General features: G+C 38.0%; 1 protein-coding gene across 1 annotated transcript in view; it reads right to left on the bottom strand.

The window, feature by feature from the left end:
- The window catches only part of LOC115414686 (chromodomain Y-like protein 2), a 52,208-nt gene that overhangs the window by 4,279 nt on the left and 22,646 nt on the right, over positions 1-25,283 (bottom strand). The window contains exons 2-5 of the mRNA XM_030127937.1: positions 20,192-20,777; positions 12,385-12,602; positions 401-573; positions 96-306 (exon numbers count right to left, since the gene is read on the bottom strand). Coding sequence (XP_029983797.1) covers positions 96-306; positions 401-573; positions 12,385-12,602; positions 20,192-20,777 — 1,188 coding nt within the window. The remainder of the gene's footprint in view (positions 1-95; positions 307-400; positions 574-12,384; positions 12,603-20,191; positions 20,778-25,283) is intronic.

Raw genomic sequence — 25,283 nt, 5'->3', positions numbered from 1 at the left:
GTGAACAACAACAGTCTGTCCAGCTGTGATGGAATTTGAAACTGTAAAAAAAAGATCATCAGGCACAAGTCTGCCGTCATATTTCTGGGACCCACCAGAGCTACACCCAGGATCTGGGGGAAGGTGTACGAGGAGCAGCCTGAGGGGGTGAGGTGGAGGGCTGCACATGGAGTTTGGAACCAGGCCCTCTCGCTGGCCCACACCACATCACACAGAGGCAGGATGGAGGCCCCTAAGCCCAGAGCCGGCCCGTTTATTGCCACCACAATGGGCTTCTTGAAGTGGATGAATGCCAACACAAAGTCCCTAAAAGGGTTATATAGTTATGTCAATACTCTCTGTCAAGTTTAATGGGAAGTGATAAGAAAGCCCAGTATAGCTCAGAAAGATTTGTTCTTACCGTACAGCGTCGGCAATACGGCTGCTCTCTTTCCGGCGGTCAGTAGACAGACGTCCTATCAGGTAGGAAGGCTCCAGGCCACTGCAGAAAACAGTCCCTACAGAGCTGAGCAACAGTAACTTACTGTCATCAGCAGCTGCATTACCCAGAGCCCGACATACTTCCTTCATGATCTGGAGAAGCAAAGAGAGGCAAAAAGATGAAAAATACACTCTGAATTCTGAAAACAAAGCTTGACATCCACTCACAGACGAACAAGCATTTTATTACACTCCCAAAGGCCTAACAAATGACAAACACTGTGTTTACGAGAATGTGTAAAGTCTTACAATAGTTTCAACTGTCTGGGCAGTTTGTAGACATTAAAGAGCGTAACTAAAACCGAGCTATTCGTCTAGTGTAAGTCATGGCAAAGCAATTAAAGTGTAGCTTTATCCTCATTCTGAGTCAAACTCCACCCTGTGCATCATTCTGAAGTCGGACAGAGGCTGAAATCAGGATGGGGGTGGGAGGTGGGTGGCTCTGTGAGACAGCAGTTGGTCTGGTAGATCAGATAAGAAGTCTCTGAAGAATCATATGAGGGTCTGAAGGGTTAGTCTGGGGTTGTGTGCTGCTTCACCTCCTACAAAACATACACAAATCTAACCAGTTTCAATATACACCACACTTATGTTATGCTTGCTGTTTTATTTTGCTGTCATATTGTTCTTTCCTACAGGGAACTGAAACCCTGAAGTGCTCCCCAAACCAACCAGACTTGCCTGACAATTCTGCCTCGATCACTCAGCCCGCTGCGTTACTGTATGACTGATGTTCTAACATGCTAGTTCAGACCTAAACTGACAAATGACATCATTTCAGACAGCACTAAAACATGTACAAATGCAGTTATTTTTTTCTACCTAATCTGGCAGTTCTGAACAGTGCAAATGTGGCAGTTTACATCTGAAGAACATCTAGGCCAAATATTGAATTTTTATACACATTGCATAAAGTGGAGTAACCCCAAACAGTCGCCTCTGCATCAGCATTAAGGTGGGAAGGATCAACATGTATTTAAAACAGGAAGTATTGTGCTGGACCCACATCCAAGCTGAAGCAAAGTCTGGCCCCTGACAACCAATAAGGAAAGGGGTAAAAGTTCTTTAAACCAAATATGATCATTTTGGCTGGTGCTGAATGCAAGATGCAGTGACAGTGACTTTTTAAAGTTAAGCGCCAGGAGATACGTTGTTTTGGTGGATTCAAGATTAAAGATGTTAGTGATTTTTGTCACATACTGATGGTCTGAACAGTGCAATCCAACAAGTGTTCACAAAGGCTGAGCAACGTGTGAAGTCATGAATATAATAAAATATGAAATCAAAGTAACTCAAAGTAATTTTACAAAGTGAGATAGTCAACTGGATGGAAGGAAGGAGATGCTGACCGAAAAGTTCTGTGTATATTCTAGCTGAGTATGTCATCAGAGTAACTGTAACTTATAATTATTGATTTTTGTTAGTATTATCACCAGCACTGATGTGTTTCCTCACAATTAACTCAAAATGTGTTAATGTTAATTGAATATAATTCAGTTTACACCAATAAAATAAAATAAAATAAAATAAAATAAAAAGCATGTTACAGTGTTTTGTGTTTTCACTGTGACAATGCTTATGTCCTGGCTGAAAACAGCTGTTTAACTGTGCATATAACAACTGAAAGGATTCTATCTGCACTCTTCTCTCTTACTTTGTTTTAATTGATAATTATTTATGTTTTATTGATTATGTTTTAATTGTAATTGTGTGTTTTTAATCTGTCTCTTTTCCATTTTTGAAAAGCACTGTGAATTGCCCTGTGTATGAATTGTGCTATACAAATAAATCTGCTTTGCCACTTCATTTGACAAAAGTAATTGTTTTTATCAGAGAACCATACTCACATATACTTTTTATATGCATATTTGTCCATCTTCTATTTTCTATAGTTTTTACATGCATATTTATTCAACCTTGTATATATTATCCTGTATATGTATAGTGCCTGTTTGTGTTGTATGTAAAATCTGGAATGACAAATAAAGTCTGTCTATGTCTTATGTTTTCCCCTATTTTTCCTCACCCATTAAAGCACAAAAAATGAAAGAAACAATAAATTAAAAAGAAACCAAAGTACTGAACTGAGCTGCAACGCTGGAAGCCCCTTGTTAATTATCACGTCCCCCAAAGGGGAGGCAAGGAGTATTGTTTTTGGTTCAGTATGTTTCTTTTGTTTCTTTGTTAACACTCTAGCAGCAAAACTATTGGTTGAATTGATACCAAATTGGGTTTTTAGATTGCCAGTGACCCAGAAAAGATCTCATTACATTTTGGAAAAAGTAGGTCAAAGTTCAAATGTTTTATGAATTTTTTAAAATCTTTTTTTTCCCATTTATCTATAATGGGTGAAATTTCAAATGTCTGTAGCAGCAAAACTATTGGCTGAATTCATACCAAATTTGGTTTAAAGATTGCCAATGATCCAGAATAGATGTGATTACATTTTTGGAAAAATTGGTCAAAGTTAAAATTTTGTAAATAAATAAATAAATAAATAAATGTTATGGTTTTTTTCTTCTCCCATTTACTTATGAGTGGAATTTCACATGTCTATAAAAACATCAATTTTGTTTCAATTTACTTCAAACTTGGCACATACATAGATGCAATTGATATGCTGACATCAGGACATGCACAGACATGATGACATCAGCTGGATCGATGCCAAAATAAGTTACGATACATGTGAGGGGCGGGGTTTGTTGTGCTTGGCACCACTTGTTTTAAAGTGCTTTCCACTTGACAATATCTCCTATATAACATTCATTCATTTTCTGAACCCGCTTTATCCTCACTAGGGTCACGGGGGTCGCTTGGAGCCTATCACAGCTACTTATGGGCGAAGGTGGGGTACACCCTGGACATTTTGTCAGTTCATCGCAGGGCTGAACATATAGAGACAATCACTCTCACATTCACACCTACGGTCAGTTTAGATTAACCTATTAACCTATCAGTACATGTCTTTGGATGGTGGGGGGAAGTCGGAGTACCCAGAGAGAACCCACCCAGACACAGGGAGAACATGCAAACTCCACACAGAAAGGTCCCACCTTGGACAGGACTGGTGTTGGAATCGAACCCAGGACCTTCTTGCTGTGAGGTACGAATGCTATCCACTGCACCACCGTGTCACCCTCCTATATAACATGATTTTTATAAATAACTTGCCATTTAAACCTGCTAAAATGCTGATTAATGAAACAGCCGAGGCACATTCCATTCCATAAAGTCACGTCTTATTGGTCAGCTGTCAACTCAAGATATCTGCATTATGGTAACGTCAAAGAAATAGGGCTATTGTTGTGGTCTATGAAGAGAGGTTCCCCCTAACCCATGTCAACACTACATCATTCAGCATCACCAGACACATCTTTGTCTCATCTGTGATCAAGTACGGAGCAGCTGACCTGAAATGCCAACCCCACACCGCCACTTTACTGTCTCTACCGTCAATCTGCACATTATTGCTGCATTTTAATCAGATTATCCCCCCTTACCCATATTAACCATTCACCCCCAATGTGAACTTAATTCTCTGTGTTTCACCAAGCACATAATCTGTCCTCAGTTTTAAATGGATGCTGTGTGGGTTTCTCTGTGTCTGTGTGACTTAACTGTCATTCTACCAAGGTGAATTAAAAAGCTGTGACGTTAAAAAAAAAAAAAATAGACCGACAGATGCTGATTCCAATCTGTGAAACAGAAAAGAGACGTCAAAGTGACATTCATGTGCACTGATCATAGGCAACAAGGACATTTGGAGGCAAACAAATGCAGCATCTACAGTTTGCAAAAACATGCATTAGTTATCAAATAAAAATACATTGACACTGTATGTATATAGAGTTTATACATATATAGAGTAATTTTTTTTCTTTATTTTATTTTTCTTATTTCTTTATTATATATCTTGTAATTTACTAGCGAGACAACATCTACTGGCAAATACTTCCTTGTATGTGTTTACTTACTAAAGATGACTCGGAAAATTACCAGCCACAGATAGGACTGGAAGTGGACTGCATCTCTATGACTGCACTTAAAAGCTGATCACTTACATTTGCTATTTGCTAGTGGACTTGTCAACATTTGTCAAAGTGCAAAGATCGAGCTCTTTTTAAAGTCACGGAGGCCTAAAAAAGACCTAAACTTTCTGGACAATGAGGTTTTTTTCACAGAGAACATTTTGACATGTCACAGATTTCATAAACACCATTAACAGTTCTTGTGCTGCATTCACGTCCTGTACAACACCAAGACCCTGACACTTCAAGATCAGTGTTTTTTATTTACACCTGCTGCTGCTCCCCTGGTGTAAAATGTCAAAATGTCCTTTTGCCAACATTCTGATTAGGGCTATTTTCTCTCTTAATTAGTGCTTTATTACAGACAGGTGTGCAGTCAGTGAACCCCTTCAGCCTGCAGATGCTGGACTATGGTGTACACTGATGGACATGGTTTGTGTTTCCAGCTATTTGAAAAAGTTTTATTTTACACAATCATAGTGTTGCTGTGTTTCCTATAAATATTTAAAGGCATTATATGTAATATTAAAATTCCAAACTCTCAACAGCAGAGACAAATCAACAAACCAGAAGAAGCTATAAATACCACCAACTAATCAACGCTATGTATCCACAGACTGGATCGCTCACTGAATAAACCATAAGGCTCATTGTTAACACACATTTGTATTATGGTATCATCAAGTTTTCTTCTTAAAACAAAAACTCATAGCTGTTTATTTTGTTGATCTGTCAAGATAATACTATGGGTCTATTCACAACTACTTCGTCTGGCCCATTTAAAATGGACCAGAGTTCATTTCCCTGGAAAGTCCTGACATTTTTTTTAGGTGCGAATACAAACATGCAAAGTCTGATTCGAATCAAACAAGCAAACAATCAGTCAATCAAACCAAACGGACTCTAGGCCGCTTCACTTCTGGTGTAACTATAACCGTCCTCGAGGCTAAACAAATCAAGGAACCATGCGCCTTTTTGCGCTTGACAAGCCACCGTAGCTGCTGGAAGTACCTGAGCCGTACGGCTAGTCAGAGCTAACAGCAGCAGCCATAAGCTGTGGACAGACGTGGAGCAAAGAGGAGACTGAATGTCTCAGTGACATTTGGTCAGATCCCCATGTTATGAAATTGGCTCCGAATGAGCTGTTCACAGTTAGCATTATTTTGGTAAATTTATATCTGTAAAAATAGAATATATATTCTGAAAAATGATAACTGCATGTAAGACCTCCATGTTTGTTTTCATCAACACCCGCCGTCTCTGATTCATCCCGCCCCCAACTTTTCTGTCCAATGCCAGCGCAGTTCGTCACATGTTTGCTTCTGTTTACAAATTTTGGTCCACTAGCAAAAAGTGCAATGAGAATGCGATCCGACCCAAATGAAAAAAAAGTCTGCATTCCATCCAAATCAAATAAGCTGACCAAAGGACTTTCCAGGTGTAAATACACCCTATGTCTTGTAATCTTCATATGCTTCATCAGCTGATAGTTTACATTATAGCCGTTAGCTTAGCTCTGTTTTTTTAACAGGAAACAGCCACAGTAAATTCACAAATCACCTCCATTTTGTATTCAGTTTGTATTGTTAATAGATGCATTAAAGACCTGTTTAGAATTGTCCAAACAAGGTCAAAACTGTCAGTTTAGCCTAAACCATGGATTAACAAACAGTGAATTTAGCAAAGATAATAACATCACATAATGAGTGTATACCTTGCTAAACCTCATAATCAAACTTGCCTGTGTAGAGGAAATGCAACATTAAACACCATTCTTTTCACTTACAGCTATGTCCGGTGGTGAAAACTACAACAGTACTTCTAGCTTTAACCACTTTGTCACTTTCTAAGACTAAAAGTTATTTCTTAGTAGTTCTTATCCCATCTCATCACTTTGATCAAAGGCCCTATGGTGTTAGTTTTACTCACTATGGGAGACCAACAGAGTGACTCACTACTCCCTCTAGTGGTCACATAAATCTTTTGGTTTGTCAATGTGAACAGATTAATCTCTACTTGGGGTGCCATGGTACAGGTAGCCCACGGTTCGGTCTGTACCTTGATTTTTGGGCCACAGTTTCGGTTCGGTTTCGGTACATGTTTTGTGCGTAAAGAAAACAGTTTTTCTCTCCCAAAATTATACTTTTATTTTGCTTGTCAGAAAAACCTGAATTTTGCAGTAGAAACTAATTATATCAATGTACTGGATAAAATAACACTTTCTGTACGGAACAATAGAACCCATTCTTATTTCTTGACTACTTGTATACAATAGTACAAAATAGACACGTGCACACATAAGGCCCAAAGGGAGCTTTTATAAATAAATTAATTCCTGTTCTGCATAGGGATGTAAAAGAAAACGGCGGGATAAAAACACCACAGTTATCTACTATACGCATTTCCTTGTAATAGCATGTCATGGTATCGTATGTGTGTCAGAGTCCTGCACCAGGTCAGGGACCCACGTGAACTTAAAAGTGTGTTACTGTGTAGACAATGTGTTTAATCACGGGTTGGGTTGCGGGTGTAATGTGCACGAGTACGGGCGGGTGCCGGTTTTGGAAAAATGGTGGACCTGCGCAGGACTCTGATGTGAGTTGAGTCTAAAGCTTCTCTGTCCGCTGTCTCTCTCATAGGGGCAGAGAGAGAGAGAGAGAGAGAGAGAGAGAGAGAGAGACAGACAGAGAGAGAGAGAGAGAGAGAGAGAGAGAGACAGAGAGAGAGAGACAGAGAGAGAGAGAAAGAAATTGTAAAACCAAAATCCCGCAGTCCATATGGGCAGATTGTCCCGTGCAGGGCAGACCGAAGGGTACACGGTTTTCCAAAGTACCGCTGCATCCCTAATCTCTACAATACAATACACTGACATCTTTAGCTCAACTTCATACCTGTTTATTCTGAACACTGATATTTATAGGTCATATTTTTAAGACTTTAACACAGAAATACACATATACCCCTTTTAATAACAGAGGTTAAGATCTACACTGTTTCGATATACATCTAGATACCCTGTAAAGACAACATTTAGCCAGATATCATAATTTAAGGATGTTTATAATGTGCACAGGTTGATAAATAGGTAGAAAGAATGACAAAAACCCAAATTTCAAAAGCATTTTTAGTAGTATAGTACTATAAAGGAAAAAGGTACATTGTGTAAGGCCAGAGAGGTGACAGAGGAGGTAGCACATAATAGGAGCTCAGGGGAATTTCTCACATAAAGCGAGCCTCAAGTTTTTGGATGACAAATATACTGGGATATTTTTGAAGATTTTCTAAGCTAAAGCTGTTCAGTGAGCACAGCCACAGACTCCCTTGTTCCTGCAGCTTTAAAGAGTCTGAGACATAGAAAGAGCCATCGGAGCTGTTTGATAAGCCCACAGCTTACAGGCTTACTGTCACACATGAAAGTACACACATGTGTTTAGGTCATTTCAGCTCCTGTGAAGTACTGAGCATCGTGCACAAAACATTGCATCACAGCCTGCAACGCCCACTGTCAATGGTCCAAGATGCATTTAACTGAAGTGACTAATAATGGCTAGAAAATGTAAATAGACCAGCTTTATGTGACGGGAGGGAGGAAATGAGCACCCAGTTTAGATAACCACAAGGTAAACCAATCAGAATCAAGAGACATTTAAACATATTTAGTCCTACAGATGTAAAGCCTAAAGTTTGACTGAACTGTCACTCTTCATTTACAATGATCCATATCATCACAGTGCAACCGATACATATATTACAATGTTGCACCACTAAATGTTGATTGCATTGAGGGAGTTTGACAGACATGGAGTTTGTGAGTGACAAACTACTGAGGAGACACAGAAAAGACGTCAAAAGTCAGGCAAACACAGCATGGCTCTGATAATGAACCTTAACACCTATAGAGTCGACTCAGCTGGCGAATCATCAGGCCTAATCAAAAGGGCTTCTAAAAATATGCAGCAATCTAAACTCAGCTCTAAATAGTTAAATCTGGGTTATCAGGCATTTGAATTGCAAAATGGCACAATTTTAAGAACAGATTTTTTAATCATGGAGTTGAAAAGTGAAGTTGATCTTCAACAGAAATGTCACCACTTCATAGGGATGGATTATAAGGACAAAAATACACCCTCATAGATATTGGCTAGGGGTGTAATGTTACAGAAAAATGTCAGTTCGGTATGTTTTCGATATAGGGGTCTTTGGTTTGACACATTTTCTACAAGCTTTCAGTACAGCGAAGGAGACCAACGGGGGTGTGTGTGTGTGTGTGTGTGTGTGTGTGCTCCGCAACTACCAAAAACTGAAAGTGAAACTTAACACGCTTCGCCAGCCTGGCTTCTGTTGGTGTGTTATACTCTCTGTTGTCATGTTTAACTCCCCCATCCATCGGCGCTCCATCCTCAGAAGTGTTGTTTTGTGTTTTTTGCAGTGGCACGGACAATTCTGCGGTGCAGCGCAGCTGCTGAATGTATATAGGGGAAACCCGACTCATGGGTTCTGCTTGTGGCCACCCTGCTTCCCATGTGTGTGTTCTTCACATAAGCTACGTGTATTCGTTCACGACACCTCTGTATTGTATCAAACGCCCTGAAAAAACGGTTTGGTCCAAACAAGTGCACCGCTACACCCCTAATATTGGCTGATATACAATGTATTATTTTTGTTCATTGGCTACAAATATCAATTTTACCCCAAAGTCATAAAATATGTCACAAAAACACTCACAATACAAGACCTACAGTATGAAAAAGTATTTGCTTTCAATAATGCACTTGGGTCTGTAAATACATGACACAAAATAAAGAAAGGTTGTTATATCAGCAAAAACAGCAAGCCTAACGGTTCTGAAAAAGCATATGAAAGTGATCATACACTCATACAGAGCTCAATCAGTATTATTGTCAGTTATCACTTCTCCTGTCAGTGGTCATAATGTTATGGCTTATTGGTATACATGAATATATGTGAATGAGTAAATGAAAATCTCATAAACACTGGCAATATAAAGCTATGTTTCACATCATCTGCACTGTTTTAACTTAAACATTACGAACAAGTTAACCAGACGTAGTACCGAGTCATATTTGTGTTGAACTGCAAGAGGTGCTATAAAACACGACAGGGCATGTAACAGCACATTTAGGCTTCCCATCCTAAAATATTTTACACTTTTACACACTGTAAAAACTCACTGTTACTGCAAACAGTCTTCTCTGACAGTTCACATTTTCCACTATGACTTTCTGAGCTCATCGTCAGTGATCTCTGTTATTTCTACTGTAAAGACATTTGGGGATGATCTGAACTCGCTCTCAGTTGGCAGGATGATACAGAAGCAGCATGTTACACATTCCCCTGCAGCTTAAAGTGGACTATCCAAACACTTGCTCATAGGCTCTAACAGATCAATATAAAAGGGCTTCAATAAACCCACAAGACTAGTAACATTAATTATGACTCTATACTCTGTAAAATACACTGGTACTCAGTCCATTTGAAATAAATGTGAGTCAATGAGAGGCATCGCTCATAGCAAAAAAAAAAAAAAAAATTAAAATTAAAAAATCAAAGAGACCTGTGGGAAAAATCGAGAAAGGAGCTGATGGAGGAGGCAGCTAAACTCAGCAGTGATACATCTCATCCAGCCACTCTGTTCTGGTCAGAGGTTTAGATTTTCACTATCAGCACAAACTGTGCCAAAAACCCATTTATTCCCATGAATAGAAAGTTGAAGAAGTTGAGTTAGTAATGGGAGTCAGGGGAAATGTACAGAACAGCATATGGGAACATTCATTTATTTTTATGTCCTCATTTGGTATGCAGTATTGATAAGCACTTGCTATTATTGACTGTAATGGCATCTTAGGTAGCTGTTTTAGTTGAGTTTGATTATTCTTTAATGTTGCATGATGTGATTTTAAATGTGTCTACATGTTCTGCTCTGTTTCACATATCACCTCTTGGAAGACAAAGTTTGTCTAAGTGAATAAAAGTTTAACTCGATGTTTGTGGTACAGTCATGTACGACCACCCACTTACATTAAGCCCAATATGCTGAACATATTCATTATATTGCCCAGCAATTTTTCTTAACATGTTACTGATCTGGTTTGTGTAAGAATTCTTTACTTATGCCAACAGTGTGTTTTGTGGGGTCACAGAAACAGCGATCTGTTAATAATCACTTCATCCTTGAATCTAACATCAAACATTTGGCTAAATATGAAGAAATTTATTAGTACTTCCTAATTCTTGGTATGGCATTCACAAGAAGTGGATAAATGTACAAACCAAATGAAGACAAAATACAGCTGTCACAAGTGCGGAAGTATAAAAACTGATTAGACTTTAATTTCTAAGTATTTGATTCTTTCTGCAGGTGTCGAAATTCAGCCCTTACACAATTTATCATATGAGCAAAACACCACAGATGATGGCAGTCAATAAACCTTCTGAAAATCTTTAATTATCTGAAAATAATTTGAAAAAAGAGAAATGTTCTTAAATTGCAGTATCAAGAAGTGTAAGTTGAGTAAAAAGCTAGCAGTGAAACTTATTGGAAATACTGTATTGCTGTCTTTGGGATCCTGGTTAATTGCACACTGTTCTCCTCCATGAACTTTCTGCACAAGTCCCTCACCAGTTGAGCTGGCATTTTGCTGCAGTAACACAGATGGCACAATGCTGGATTATATGGACTCCTAATTGCTCTACTTGTAGTAAGAGACAGATTTTGGGAAACTTTGTGTTAGTACAGAGACATTAGCAAAGGTCTAAAAGCTATTTTCTAACTTTTTTTTTGGTTGAGTCTACATCCTGTTTTCGAGTAATGCCCCGTGTCAGACTTGCAGTTAAACCTATTCACACCTGGCAGCTGTCAAATAAATCCACAGTTTTCTAAAATTTGCCGACTGATAAGCTCCCCTGGAGCAGTTTTTGGGAGTTAGTGGATAGCTCTGGGGCATCTGTACAGCACTTACAGAGGAACATTTCAAATAGATTTTTCTCCACACACTTATTTTCAGCAACTGAGAAACAGTTAAAAAAAATAAGGGATTAAAAGTAGATATTTATACATTAAAGGGGTCATATTTTGCTAAACCCACTTGTATTAGTCTTTGGTACATTTATTTGTGTATTTGAACCCTAATAGTTGAAAAAGTTTGAATTTTAACCCTCCAGGTGTTGCAAAGCAATCTTTATATTCATTTTGGCAAAAATCAAGTGGATTTCTACAACCTGTTTTAATTCCCACTTAATTTTTTACGTCTATAACTTATTACGTCACAACATTTGCACATCTAAGGTCAAGACTTCAGATGAACATTACTCCGAGTACGACATAATTCTTTGTCCGCAGCAGCAGTTATAGTCCATACCGAAAATCTGTCCAAACTTCGAACCAATTACCTAAAATGTTCAGTTGTCGGTTGTATTAACGAACACAAGTGGCTGAGCTGGACAGAGCAGCACAGTCAACAACCTGGAGGGGGTGGGGTGTGAAGGGGCTCATGTGCATTTAAAGGGCCAGCGCTCAAAACGACCTTTCTGGTGTCATTATTCAGAAATAGAGTTGAAGATGGACCTGTGGAGTTGAATTAATGAAGAATTTAGACCCAAGCATAGCATTTACAGTTTATATAGACCACAGGAAAATGTTTTAAAATGCATAATTCCATTTAAAAAAGCAAAATATCACTCCTTTAATACATAGACGAGAAACATAAAACCATAATGAATCTAGATAAAAGACAAAATAGTCACTTAATGAAAAGTTTCAAGGGAGAAAGAGCAAATACTTACCGCTACTTTGACACAAAACTCAAGCAAGAGAAGAATATTTGTGCATAAACAGTACGTATGTTGTTCTCACCTCGGGTGTCAGAGCGTTGTTGTCTGTCGTTTGGCTGGACAGCAGCACATGTGTGAAGCCCTCCTCTTTCCTGACCACGATATCTCTGAATCGACAGTTGCTCTCGTTCTGTCGCACATTGTACCTGAGTCGCTTGTCGAACGAGTAGCCTTTCTCCTCCGCCAGCTTCCGCTTTACTGAGCTGTGCAGATGCATCTTTCCATTCACCAGCGGGGAGCCTGACACAGACAAAACAGAGTTGACACAACAGTCCTGAATCTGTCTGAATCAGTGTCTGTAGACATCAGGAAACTACCAACACAATGAATAAAAAAATCTACTTGCAAAAAAAATTATTTGAAATCCTCTGCTGCAAAAAATATTTGAGTAAAAAAAAAAAAAAAAGAGGTAACAGTTTCCTACAACCTACAGTGTTACTATCTAAACAGCTGGTGTAGATAAACCGGTGGCTTAGACTAAGAATACTCCAAGCTGTGTAAGTACATGACTTGTTTTTCTTAAAGATTTCTGATGAAGACTTTGTGGAGCTTCAATTGGCATGAATGTTATATTTGTGTATTTGATGTGGAAAAGTGAACCATGTGTCTGGAGTATAGTGACTCACTGACTGTCATCTGGAAATCCAGTGCTTTTTTCTGTGTTTTTTCCTGTCTGCCTCTTTGAAGCCTTGATAAATTCAATGAATATCAATCAAAGTGTGGGCATGACCCAAAGCTACCGCATACCAGTCATCATATAAGTTTGCATTTACTCACAAAAGTTGTACGTCTTTTTTTAAAAAGTGGATTTTATAATACAGGTTTGATATAACTTTTCTTATATCGGCACGTTACTAACATATTAAGCTGAAAATACACAGTGCAGATTCAGTGCATTGTAAAATGTATAAACCTTAAACATATACGATTGTTTGCTAAATGTACACTGTGTATTTTACTGTTCTATGACATTTCAGTAACATGCTGATGTAAGAAAAGTCCTATTAGAGCTGAAAGCTGAAAATACACCATGTAGATTGGACAAACTCCTCTTTAACAATGCAATGAATCTATACTGTGTATTTTCAGCTTTCTGTGATATTTCAGTAACATAGACCTACGGTATGTGATGGTTTTTCATTTTGTGTACTCTGGTGAAGTTGTATGCTTTGCTGATTGAATGCTAGATGTGGTGATGATGATGATGGTGATGGTAATGATGATGATATTTTATATTTGAGAGGTATTTCCCTTGGTACTTTTACTGTTGCCTGGACACTTGCAGCTTGACGATGGGCAAGCATATCATTAACGTACCATGTGATGTGCTCGCTCTGCGTGGTATCTGGGATGTCACAGCATGGATCACTGTACTTGGACTACTCTTGATTGCATTATTATTTCACACAGGACATAAAAAGGTGAAATTCCTAATTTTTCTTTAAAAAAAGCGGACATTATTTCTCATCATTAGTGAGGAGGTCAATGAATTCATTCTTTAAAAACATTCTCTGACAGTGTAGCAGGATATTAAGTGGAGCTGACAGAGCTGAATGAGGTGACCAGGTGACTATTTTGGGGATTAGGAGATTAGGATCCATAATAGCTGCCAGAGTTATAGGTTATTATTAGTAGTACTATAATTATTAGGTTAGTTTGGTAGCTGTGATATTCTCACACACTGTAAATAAGGTCTGTGACGAGGTTTTACGATCACTATTAAGTTGTGATGATATGAAATGACTGACGAACTAATGGATTTCCAATGGGAGTCCAAGGTGTCTTTTCAGTTTTAAAGCGTGTGACCTGATCAAATGAAGGCGAAATTGTACCGTAGCTTCAAAGTGTCTGCTGGTCTTCAGCCGTCAATGAAGTGAAATTCAAGAATGAAGTAGAACATCGACAAAGAACAGACACAACAGCCTGGCACACCATGACAAACATACACATTTTGTATTTCCTGGGTGTTGGATGAAAACATTATAAAAGGTATCGGATACTCCTACTGGGACACCACTTTTTAAACACTTTTATATCACTGTGAGAAAAATCAAAATAGGTGTATGTGCTATGATTCTTTAAAAAAAAAAAACTTTAAGACATGGATTTGCTGTTAAAGAGGCTGAAATGACTAAATGAAAGTCTATTTAATGATTAACTATAGTGGTTCAGGCTCTGGACTGTGACCCAGGAGTGAAATCCAGAGGCGTTATCAGCTGCTTCTGTAGTAAAGACCCACAGTGGGAGTTACAAGGTCTATTAACATAAGCATTTACACCTGGTTAAATATAATTGGAGTCTATCATCTGAATAAGTTGCCATCATGTTCTACAAATAGGAAAGAACATCTCAAAAAGAATATCTAAATAATCTAAAATGTTATTATGTTATTCAATTATGAAATAAATTTAATTACAAGCCTAAGTCACAGAGAAAAATACTGAATTAAAGTACTACAGTTCCATTTAACCCATAAAGACCCAATGCTACTTTTGTGTCAGTTCTCAAATGACATTTTCTCGACATTTAATCTTTCTTAAATGATTTATCGCCATTTATTTGTAATATTATCCTCTGTATTTTGTGTTTTTTCACTGATTATCAGGTATTTTCTGAAATGCAATTGACTGAACATGTAGATGTTCATAAAAGCTCAGAGTAAAGTTGAGGGTTATTTTCTCAAAAACAGAGAAAACTGAAAAAAAAAAAAAAAGTGACATTTCTCAATAAAATATCATTAACTGAACATAACACAGTGTCTCCATCCATTGTCATTGATCCAACTCCATGGGTTTTACTGGTGAATCAATGTTGTAGAAGATGATGGTGTTTCCTTGTTCACTACGGAGCCTCTGAATGTCCAAATGGGTCATATCTGATGACCATGAAAAGACGACAAACTGAATTTTACACCAATTATTTACATGTATTGATAGGATTAATGGATCAACAGGATTAGACAGTTTAGATCAGTGGATGCTTTTGGTCAGTGATTGATGTTTGGGTCTTTATGGGTTAACATGCAGATGATGACAAAAGAGTAATATGTGAATTGATCTTTTCTGTAAAAAGCAAATATGTACAAAATAACTTTCCATGCCTTCTTTGCAGATTTTGTAACAACAGTGGGTCAAAAAAATCTGTGTGATTCACTGGAACTTACAGTCCATTATGTCCATCTTTTATTGCCTAATGGTGGGTGGTAACTAGCATTTAAGGTGCATCACTACCACCTACTAGTTTACTTTTCCTTGTGTTTGTCTCTGTCCTGTGTGTGCTGTGTCACCCCCCGTCTGTCTGAATGTTGTGCTGTGTCCCCTTGAGCGTCTGGTTTTCTTGTCCTTTGGTCTAGGTTCCCCTGTTTGAACGAGTGAAGCCCCAGTCTTATCCCTGATGCTGCCTGAAGTTCTGTTCATCACCACAATCTCTTGTTAATCACACACTGTCTGGACAAAAAAAACTAAATCCTCATCTAGACTTGATTAAACAAATTGATTCAACTTCCTACTTTCATTGAATAATTACTGCAGTGATTCAGACCATGTCCACATGATAACACATCTTTTCCTATCCAATCTTTTTCTTTGTCGTTCTCAAAAAACTGCTCTGTAAACACAGAGTTGTTTCAGGAAATATCTGCATCCACATGAAACCATTGAAAACGCCTGAAAACAATGTAGTACAAATGCCAGGCCTGTATGTGGTGTTATAATGCTCTTGCAAAAAATGGAGCAGACGTGGAGAATGTGCATAAAGCATGCTTGGTTCCACCGGGTCTGATCCAATGTTTCCTTCTGGTTTTCCCTCTCCACGGTAGATCCAAGAGCATGTTGTGAATATTGTTAGCTATAGTTGTTTGTTGCTCATTGTAATGAAAGAGTAGCCGAAGATTTTGATTCAATATTTCCAATAAGCTCAATAGCTGTTATAGCGTGAACACTATTCTGTAGTCCACCATTGTTGTTGAAGTGGCGTCTTGCTTCCGGGGCGAAAAGTTAGAGACGCAGGGCTATGACATCATCATGTTAGAAAAGTTGCAGTTTGGTCGTACAGACGAAAACACGAAACCAGCGATTTCAGAGTTATCCACTCTGGGACCCGGTTTCAAAAAGTTGTGGTTTAAATAAAAAATAAAATAAAATTAGGTCAGCTGAACCTGAATATACTGAATGAACAGGTTTCAACATCAGTGGAGTTTTTCTTTCCTGATGATGAAGACGTATTCCAAGATGACAATGTCAGGATTCATTAGGATCAAATTGTGAAAGAGTGGTTCAGGGAGCACGAAACATCATTTTCACACATGGACTTGATCCCCATTGAGAATCTTTGGGATGTGCTGGGGAAGACTTTATGCAGTGATCCCACTTTCAATCAATACAAGAACTTGGAGAAAAATGTAAGCAAATATGGGCAGAAAAAAATGTTACATGACATTTATTATACCAAAGTAAGTACTGTGTGCTACAAGTGATGCCACATTGAGTGCATCCCTCAATCAAAGTTTAAGGCCTCCTGACAAAATACCGTTGGATCTTTATGGCTAAGTACAGGGTGGGGAAGCAAAATTTACAATGAACATTTAGTTGTTATTTCTCAGCAGGCACTACGTCAGTTGTTTTGAAACCAAACATATATTGATGTCATAATCATACCTAACACTATTATCCATACCTTTTCAGAAACTTTTGCCCATATGAGTAATCAGGAAAGCAAACGTCAAAGAGTGTGTGATTTGCTGAATGCACTCGTCACACCAAAGGAGATTTCAAAAATAGTTGGAATGTCCATAAAGACTGTTTATAATGTAAAGAAGAGAATGACTATGAGCAAAACTATTACGAAAAAGTCTGGAAGATACTATTAAAGAAGAATGGGAGAAGTTGTCACCCGAATATTTGAGGAACACTTGCACAAGTTTCAGGAAGCGTGTGAAGGCAGTTATTGAGAAAGAAGGAGGACACATAGAATAAAAACATTTTCTATTATGTAAATTTTCTTGTGGCAAATAAATTCTCATGACTTTCAATAAACTAATTGGTCATACACTGTCTTTCAATCCCTGCCTCAAAATATTGTAAATTTTGCTTCCCCACCCTGTACTGTACATTGTTTGTTAAACAAAACACCTATTGCAATGTCTTCCTGTCCTATTAGCAAGATTCCTCCTCTGAAGGGGGTAAAACTAAAACCCTCTGAGGTGAATTGTCTGATTTTTAATGTTGAGCATTATAAAGTAAAAAAAAAAGATAAAATAAAACTGGCAATTTGTATATTTAATGAAATACAAAGGATGAACTAAATTCAATACTATTGTGAAGACCCCAGAGGTCATTACCTATATTAGTGATGTCGTTTGAATATGTGTCACTTTAAGACCTCCAGCAGGAGTGAAATTACTCATTTGCCAAAAGTTTTGCATGTAGAACTTGGTGACAGTGCTGATTTATCACTTGTTATATTCTGTGAAAGATTTAATAAAAATGTACGTGTGCTGTCAGTATAAAAAGGAGAGGATATGACACGTGCGTGGATGCACAGAAGAGAAGGACGTCACACACCAGGTTGGAAGCGTACCAGAGCTGGAGACACTGCGGAGCTAAATTGGTGGATTTAATTCTTTTTCTGGATTAAACTTTTCCCCTTTCAATTGGATTATTGACCTCCATGGAGCTGCTGGGACCAACGTGGGCCGATCCTGTGGTGGTGTTGTTCGTTGCCGTGAGTAGAGCCTGCGGCTGCCCTGCCACTGATTTGCATTGACCGTTTGCGTGTGTGGAACTTTGGGGTCTGGGGGGGATTGAGTGGTGTTATGTTTAATGATTTGTGTTAAATGAGTTGTTATCCACATAGTTGTGATAGTGTTTATCGTATAGTTCCATAGATGGTGGAGGTTTCTATTACTTGTACTAACTGTTGTAGTAGTAGTATATCCACTGTTAATACTCTAGTTCAGTTATCTGTGCATCAATTGCATCCATGTGTCTCCCCCCACTTCCCCCCTTTCTCCCCCTTTCCCCCAGTCTCTCTCTCCCCCTCTCTCTTTTCCTCCTCCTTTACCCTCTCTCTTTTACCCCAACTGGTCAAGGCAGACGACCATCCTCCAGGAGTCAGGGTCTGCTCCAGGTTTCTGCTGTTAAAAGGAAGTTTTTCCTCACCACTGTCACCACTCACCAGTGTTTGCTCCTGGAGGATTCTGTTGGGTTTCTGTAAATTGGCTTGAGAGTCTGGTTTCGACCGGCTCGATATGTAAAGTGTCATGAGATAACTTTTGTTATGATTTGGCGCTATATAAGTAAAATTTGATTGATTGTAGTTGACCAGCTTATGTGGTTGCTTTACGGTTTATTTGGGGTTTACTCTGCCAGGGATGTGCTCGAGCGTGGGGTGTGTGTGGGAGATTAAAAGGCCAATACAGAGCCAATCACAGACTTATTTTGTCTTCATGTTATTTTCCCCTTCTGATGGTTAATCCGCCCGTGTCCCTAAAGTGCGTTGTAGCGGGGTCGCTTTGGAAAAATAACTGAACTGTTACACTATGCTGGAGTGTGGGACAGTTCCCACTTTACACACAGTAAAAGGGGATGTAAAGGTCACATAATATAGGCAAAACTACTATGGTAAAAAATCTTTTTAACAAATACAGAGATTTTGGGTGCAATACTCTTGCTTTAGTGAAGGGTAAAAATGCTCGTTATTGTCGAAAAACAGCTAAAAGGGGTAATAATTTAAAATATAAGCATAAACATCACCTTTCACACATAAAAATTGATTTAAACTGTTTGCATGAAAATGACGAATTACAGCAGCTTTAAAGGTTTAATATGTAAAATGTATGCATGCTTTTAAGCTCAAATTAAGTTTGTGTGGGAGTCATTATTGTGCTTGGAGCCAGTTGTTGAAGACAGCCAAATTCATTTCTAATTAGCAGATTTAGATTCAGACTGGGAAGCAAGGTGCTTTTTCAAAGAAACAAAATCTACTCAAGTCTTCTACATACACATTACACATATTGAACATGCTATTATCATGGATGTAGGCATCTGAAACAGTTATTAGTTTATAAATGGCGTTAGCTTACAGGGTGGGGAAGCAAAATTTACAATGAACATTTAGTTGTTTTTTTCTCAGCAGGCACTACGTCAATTGTTTTGAAACCAAACATATATTGATGTCATAATCATACCTAACACTATTATCCATACCTTTTCAGAAACTTTTGCCCATATGAGTAATCAGCAAAGCAAACGTCAAAGAGTGTGTGATTTGCTGAATGCACTCGTCACACCAAAGGAGATTTCAAAAATAGTTGGAGTGTCCATAAAGACTGTTTATAATGGAAAGAAGAGAATGACTATGAGCAAAACTATTACGAGAAAGTCTGGAAGATATTATTAAAGAAGAATGGCAGAAGTTGTCACCCGAATATTTGAGGAACACTTGCACAAGTTTCAGGAAGCGTGTGAAGGCAGTTATTGAGAAAGAAGGTGGACACAGAATAAAAACATTTTCTATTATGTAAATTTTCTTGTGGCAAATAAATTCTCATGACTTTCAATAAACTAATTGGTCATACACTGTCTTTCAATCCCTGCCTCAAAATATTGTAAATTTTGCTTCCCCACCCTGTATATCAACAAACGAGTGGTTCCCAGTGTAAAACAGAGGCCTGCATAAGCTTCAGGTAAGCACACATTGAACAGTTAAATGGTCTTCAAAGATAAACTGGATAAAAAGTGATGAGATTATTAAGATGTAAATTTAAATCTCGTTTTGGGTACTGGGTTATCAGCTGTCCTTTCTATTTTTCATATCATTCCAAAGCTTACCTAGCTCACTGGTGAACTGTTGTCCAGTGGTGTCCAGATCTCCTAAATCCCCGTCCACTCTGTCCGAGGGCAGTCGATGTGACCTTGCTGCCGTCCTGTACATGTGTTCCATCTCTCCATTCTGGAGTCCATTATGAGGAACCCTCGCCGGAGGAACAAAGTGAGAAGGAGCCTTATATGTCATTGTTTTGCTCATTCTGTCCCCTAAAGCACGTTTCCCACTGGCTACGCTAACCTTCCTCTGCTTCTGAGTGGGTCCTGAACCACCACTTCCAATCCCTAGAACAGCCCCCACTCTAACACCCACAGCTGGGCCACAAGTCCTTTTCTTCTTCCGGGCCTCAGAACGAGCTCTGGAGGTGTCTGTAGCTGATGGGTGGCTGTGAATGTCTCCGCGAATTTTTGGAATTTTAGGCCGTTTATGTGAGTGAAGATGCAAACTGTTGAACTGGTCGATGAACTCTTCGCAGTGAAGCAGATGATGCTCTGGTTCCCAGGTGTCCTCCTTACTTCCATAGCCTTTCCACCTGATCAGGTACTCCCACTTACCCTTTTTGTTCCGCCTTTTGTCCACAATCCGTTCCACCTACAGGAAAAACACAGAGGAAAAGGGCAATCAGAATTAAGGGTGCTTTAGCTATAATATCATTTTACAATTTAATTAAACCAAACACAATCCACTATCTGAATTATGGCTTATCTTCTCAATTCTGTTTCTGTTTTCTGATAAAAACAGACTCAACCTGAGAGTTTTTAAGAGGAAATCTGCAATGCTAGGTAACAGGCTGTCTACCCCAATACTGAGACAAGAGTTTTTCTGTGCACTTGAGACACAACAATATGGAATGAGTCTGATTAAAACTGTGATGATTACGTTCAGAGTGAACCTTTTCACATATTTCTTTATGCTTTTTTCAGACCACACATACTGTACATGCTTATCCAGACTGTGGATCTGAATTGTTTTAATTGTTAGTTATGTGCATTTGCTTTGGTCTGTTCATTTATCACAGGGCTTTAAGTATCATAAACAGATCATATACAGAATTCAAGACAATTTAAAAAAAAAAATGTTCCTATGACTCACTTAATGTGGATTTCTTGTGGTTTAAATCATCACTGAAACTCATACCAAATATGTTTCAACTGATTTAACCCATAAAGACCCAGTGGTTCTTTTGAGGCAGTTCACAAATAAATATTTCTCTATGTTGAACCTTTCTTAAATGATTTATTACAATTTACTGTAATATTTCTCCTCTTTACTTTGAGGTTTTTTTTTTCAGTGTAAATCAGACATTCCTATATTCAATTCATTGAGCATGTAGATGTTCATTACAACTCAGAGTAAATTCAAAGGTTATTATATCGAAAGCAGAGAAAACTGAGGAAAAAGTGACTTTTTCAGTAAAATCTATCATTAACTGAACATAAACCCATGGTCTCCATCCACTGTCATTGATCAAACTGCATGGGTTTCACTGATGAATCAATGTTGTAGAAGATGAGAGTGTTTCCATGGTCACTACAGAGCCTCTGAATGTCCAAATGGGTCATATCTGATGACCATGAAAAGATGCCAAACTGTATTTACACCAATTATTTATATGCATTGAAAGAATTAGTGGATCAACAGATATTAAACAGTTTAAATCAGAAGTTAATTTTGGTTGCCAGTGTCTGTTTGGGTCTTTATGGGTTAATTCTGAAGTGGGTGTGGCAAAGATCTGTAATTAAGACCATCATTTTTAACAAGTATATATTTCCCATATTAGTATCAATGCAACTATTAAGTCTATAACAAAATATTATATTAAGAAGATGTATTAATTGGTATAGAAATATTGATTAATACATAGTTTACTGAAAATAAAGATTTTTAAATAGTATTTTCAATTAATTTCACCTAAAAGATTGTGTTAAACTTAGACTGAATATCTCTGTAAAACCAGTATTACTGCACAGGCTTCAGCCTCTAGCAGCAGAATACCATGTTACACAAACCCCTGTTGGTCAAAATGGACTACCTCAACACTTCTCAATAAACATAATTAAATAACACCTTTTTTCACTGATGATATAAACAAACCAGAAAATGAGCCAGATCACCTATCCCTAATTAAAAACCATTTCAATTATTACATTTCCCATATCAAGCTAATGTTATATTTACAACAGCATGGCAAAGACTACAAGCTGCTGAGTGACTGTACTTTAGCACAGTTTATGAAATAAAGGGTAAAACAAAGTAAACGTGTCTTCTGTGTTCTGAACGGACAGACTCAACGGTGGGTTGAAAAACCAGCCTTCATGAAAGAGGGCAGAAGAGATATTGTTTCAACAGCTGGATAAGATAAGAACAGTCAAGGACTCTTTGACATAGTTTCCACTGCCAAAAGGAAAATAAAGAGGATCAAAAAAAAAAAAAAAAAAAAAAAAAAAAGAGTAGCATTCATTCATTGTTTGTCGTCATGGACATCTGAACATTTCCTGTCCATAATTTAATTTAGATCAGAGTGTTAAACTGATGACCTATTGATCCATTGATGGAACGATAAATATCTGTATAACACTGTTACAGTGTAATGGTGAGGGTTTACATGTCAAATACATATAAGGGTGAATTTTTTATTATTATAAAGACAATTAAACTCCCCATATCCACCTCTGAGACACAACACCAGTCAGTTCAAGTGTTATTACTGTAAGCAGGGAGTGTCAAATCTTAAAAACAGTGCATTTTGTAACATATGTAATGCATATGATAAGACCCAATTCCTTGTAGAAGAGAGATAAGAGGCCAGAGTGGAACTGAGATGGACGGCAGGCTGCTATCACAAAATAAACCTTCAGCATCCATGTGTTGAGGACTAACTCACACTAGCAAAGTATGCATGTTTTTACAATTATTTAAGGCCAGTTGACACCACAAAGCACCAACAAAATAACCAATAGACAAGTATTTTAATGAATAAGCTCAGGGCATTAAGTTGCACTTGTTCAAAAGCAAATAAAGCCTAAAGCAAATTGTGAGGTTAAAAAAACAAAATAAAACAAAGACCTGGAATCCTGTGAAAAATAACATTACTTTGGCTTCATGATTCACTGAATTAATGCTGGAATTAGTCAAATGTATAAGTTTCCCTGTGCACCAGTGAAAGAAGGTAGTGCTTAAATGTACCAGTGTGTGTTTGCCATAACCCAAAAAGGGATAGATGAACCTTCGGATGGTACAGTGACGAAATGAACATATATAGAAACTAGAAAAGCATTCGGAGAGTGCAGACCTTCGCTAAGGCAGATCACCACCAAAATTTAATCATTTGTTACTTTTGCCAGAATCAATATTTCCTGAAATTTCCATCAAAATCTGCCCCCCCCGATCAGCACCAAAATTTAATCATTTGTTCCTCGTGCCACTATCAACATTTCCTGAAAATTTCATCCAAATCCATCCATAACTTTTTGATTTATCTTGCTAACAGACAGATGAACAAACAAAAAATGACTGACTTATATACTTATATGACCTGTATTAGGTGTTTCAGGTACATGTTCATTACTAAAAACAACTGGTATGTGCTAACTGGGTTGTGATGACATTGTTTTCTAATTTCTTTGTTTTCCTTGTCCGCATGGATACACACAAACCAGAGTAAAAAAAACAACCCTCTGTTTTTCTTACTTTGGACCAAATCAAACTAAACCATGGTTGGGTTATTTTTTAGTACGAAAACACTCATCCTCCCCAACATTTGGAGCAACCACAGGAAGTTACACAAGTTTATCATCTTTCAGGTGTGAAAATGCTCAACGATGGGACATGTCTCATCACTTTGTGCCAAACTTAAGTCTAACAACCTGTTCAAAAAAAGAATATCTGTCAACACTTTTGATGATAGAATTGGCTACTGACAGCTTCTTAGTACTAGGTGTTGTCGAACATATGACTAAAACCCATGAACTGCATAAAATAGCATCATCAGAAAAAAAAAATGTTATTTTATTTTCTTATAAATGCTAAATGGAGCCCTTTGGTTTTCTCAGAAGAGAAGAAAACAAGAAAACTAAACAGGTATGAGTTTGTTAACTTATTTCAATTTTTTGATCATGGACGATCATTTTGATTATGGCTGGGTCTTCTCCAGGTACTCCAGCTTCCTCTCACTGTCCAAAGACATACACCTGAAATGGTTAACTGGTCAACCTAATCACCCATAGATGTGAATGTGAGTGTGAATGGTTGTTTGTGTGTAAATGTCAGTCCTGTAATGATCTGGGGCCTGTTTCACAAAACTAGGATTCCGTCATCCAGGATAACTGACTAAGCTACGTTCAACGAAACCAAAACAAAGGTGTCCAGGCTTAATCGGTTTCACATAGACCAAGCCAGGATGAACGGACACGGATTCATCAAGCCAGGTGGAACTCATCCTGGATAAGTGCACGCACCCGGCTTCCTCAATAGACCCCAACATCGATCACAGATTCACCATGGCAACTAGAGCAGCGGACTTTACCCTGTCTGATGCAAAACTCCTCATTTTAGCTAACGAGGAAGTAAAGGACTGAATCAAAAAGAAAGACAACACCACCACAGTTACAAAAACGAGAGACAGCGGTAAAGGACTACAGACCGCCTGAATGAGTAAGTAGTGCACAAACACACACTGAGTGTTCCACTGAAACCATCACAATTACAACCCAAATAGTTAATTAACACCTCCGAAAACAGAGTTGTGAAATTGTGAGTTAAACTGACTGTAGATGTGAGTGAAATTGTGTAAATGTAACTGCAGCAGACTGAATAACTCTGATAAATAGATGAGCTCACTGACTTCAGTGAATTTCCCTTTGGGATAAATAAAGTTATCTTATCGTGATTCATGACTTTATGATAGTGTCAATTAACCCATGAAGACCCAAACATCCATCACCAACCACAACCATCTACTGATCTAAACTGTTTAATACATGTAGATCCACTAATCCTATTAATACATGTCAATAATTGGTGTAAAATACAGTTCTTCATCTTTTCATGGTTATCAGATATGACCATATTTGGACGTTCAGATGCTCTGTAGTTACT

Source organism: Sphaeramia orbicularis, chromosome 3, assembly GCF_902148855.1.
Source record: "Sphaeramia orbicularis chromosome 3, fSphaOr1.1, whole genome shotgun sequence".
Lineage (NCBI taxonomy): Eukaryota > Metazoa > Chordata > Actinopteri > Kurtiformes > Apogonidae > Sphaeramia > Sphaeramia orbicularis.
The sequence above is the reverse complement of the archived record's forward strand: the minus strand, read 5'-3'. Positions and strand labels throughout refer to the sequence as shown.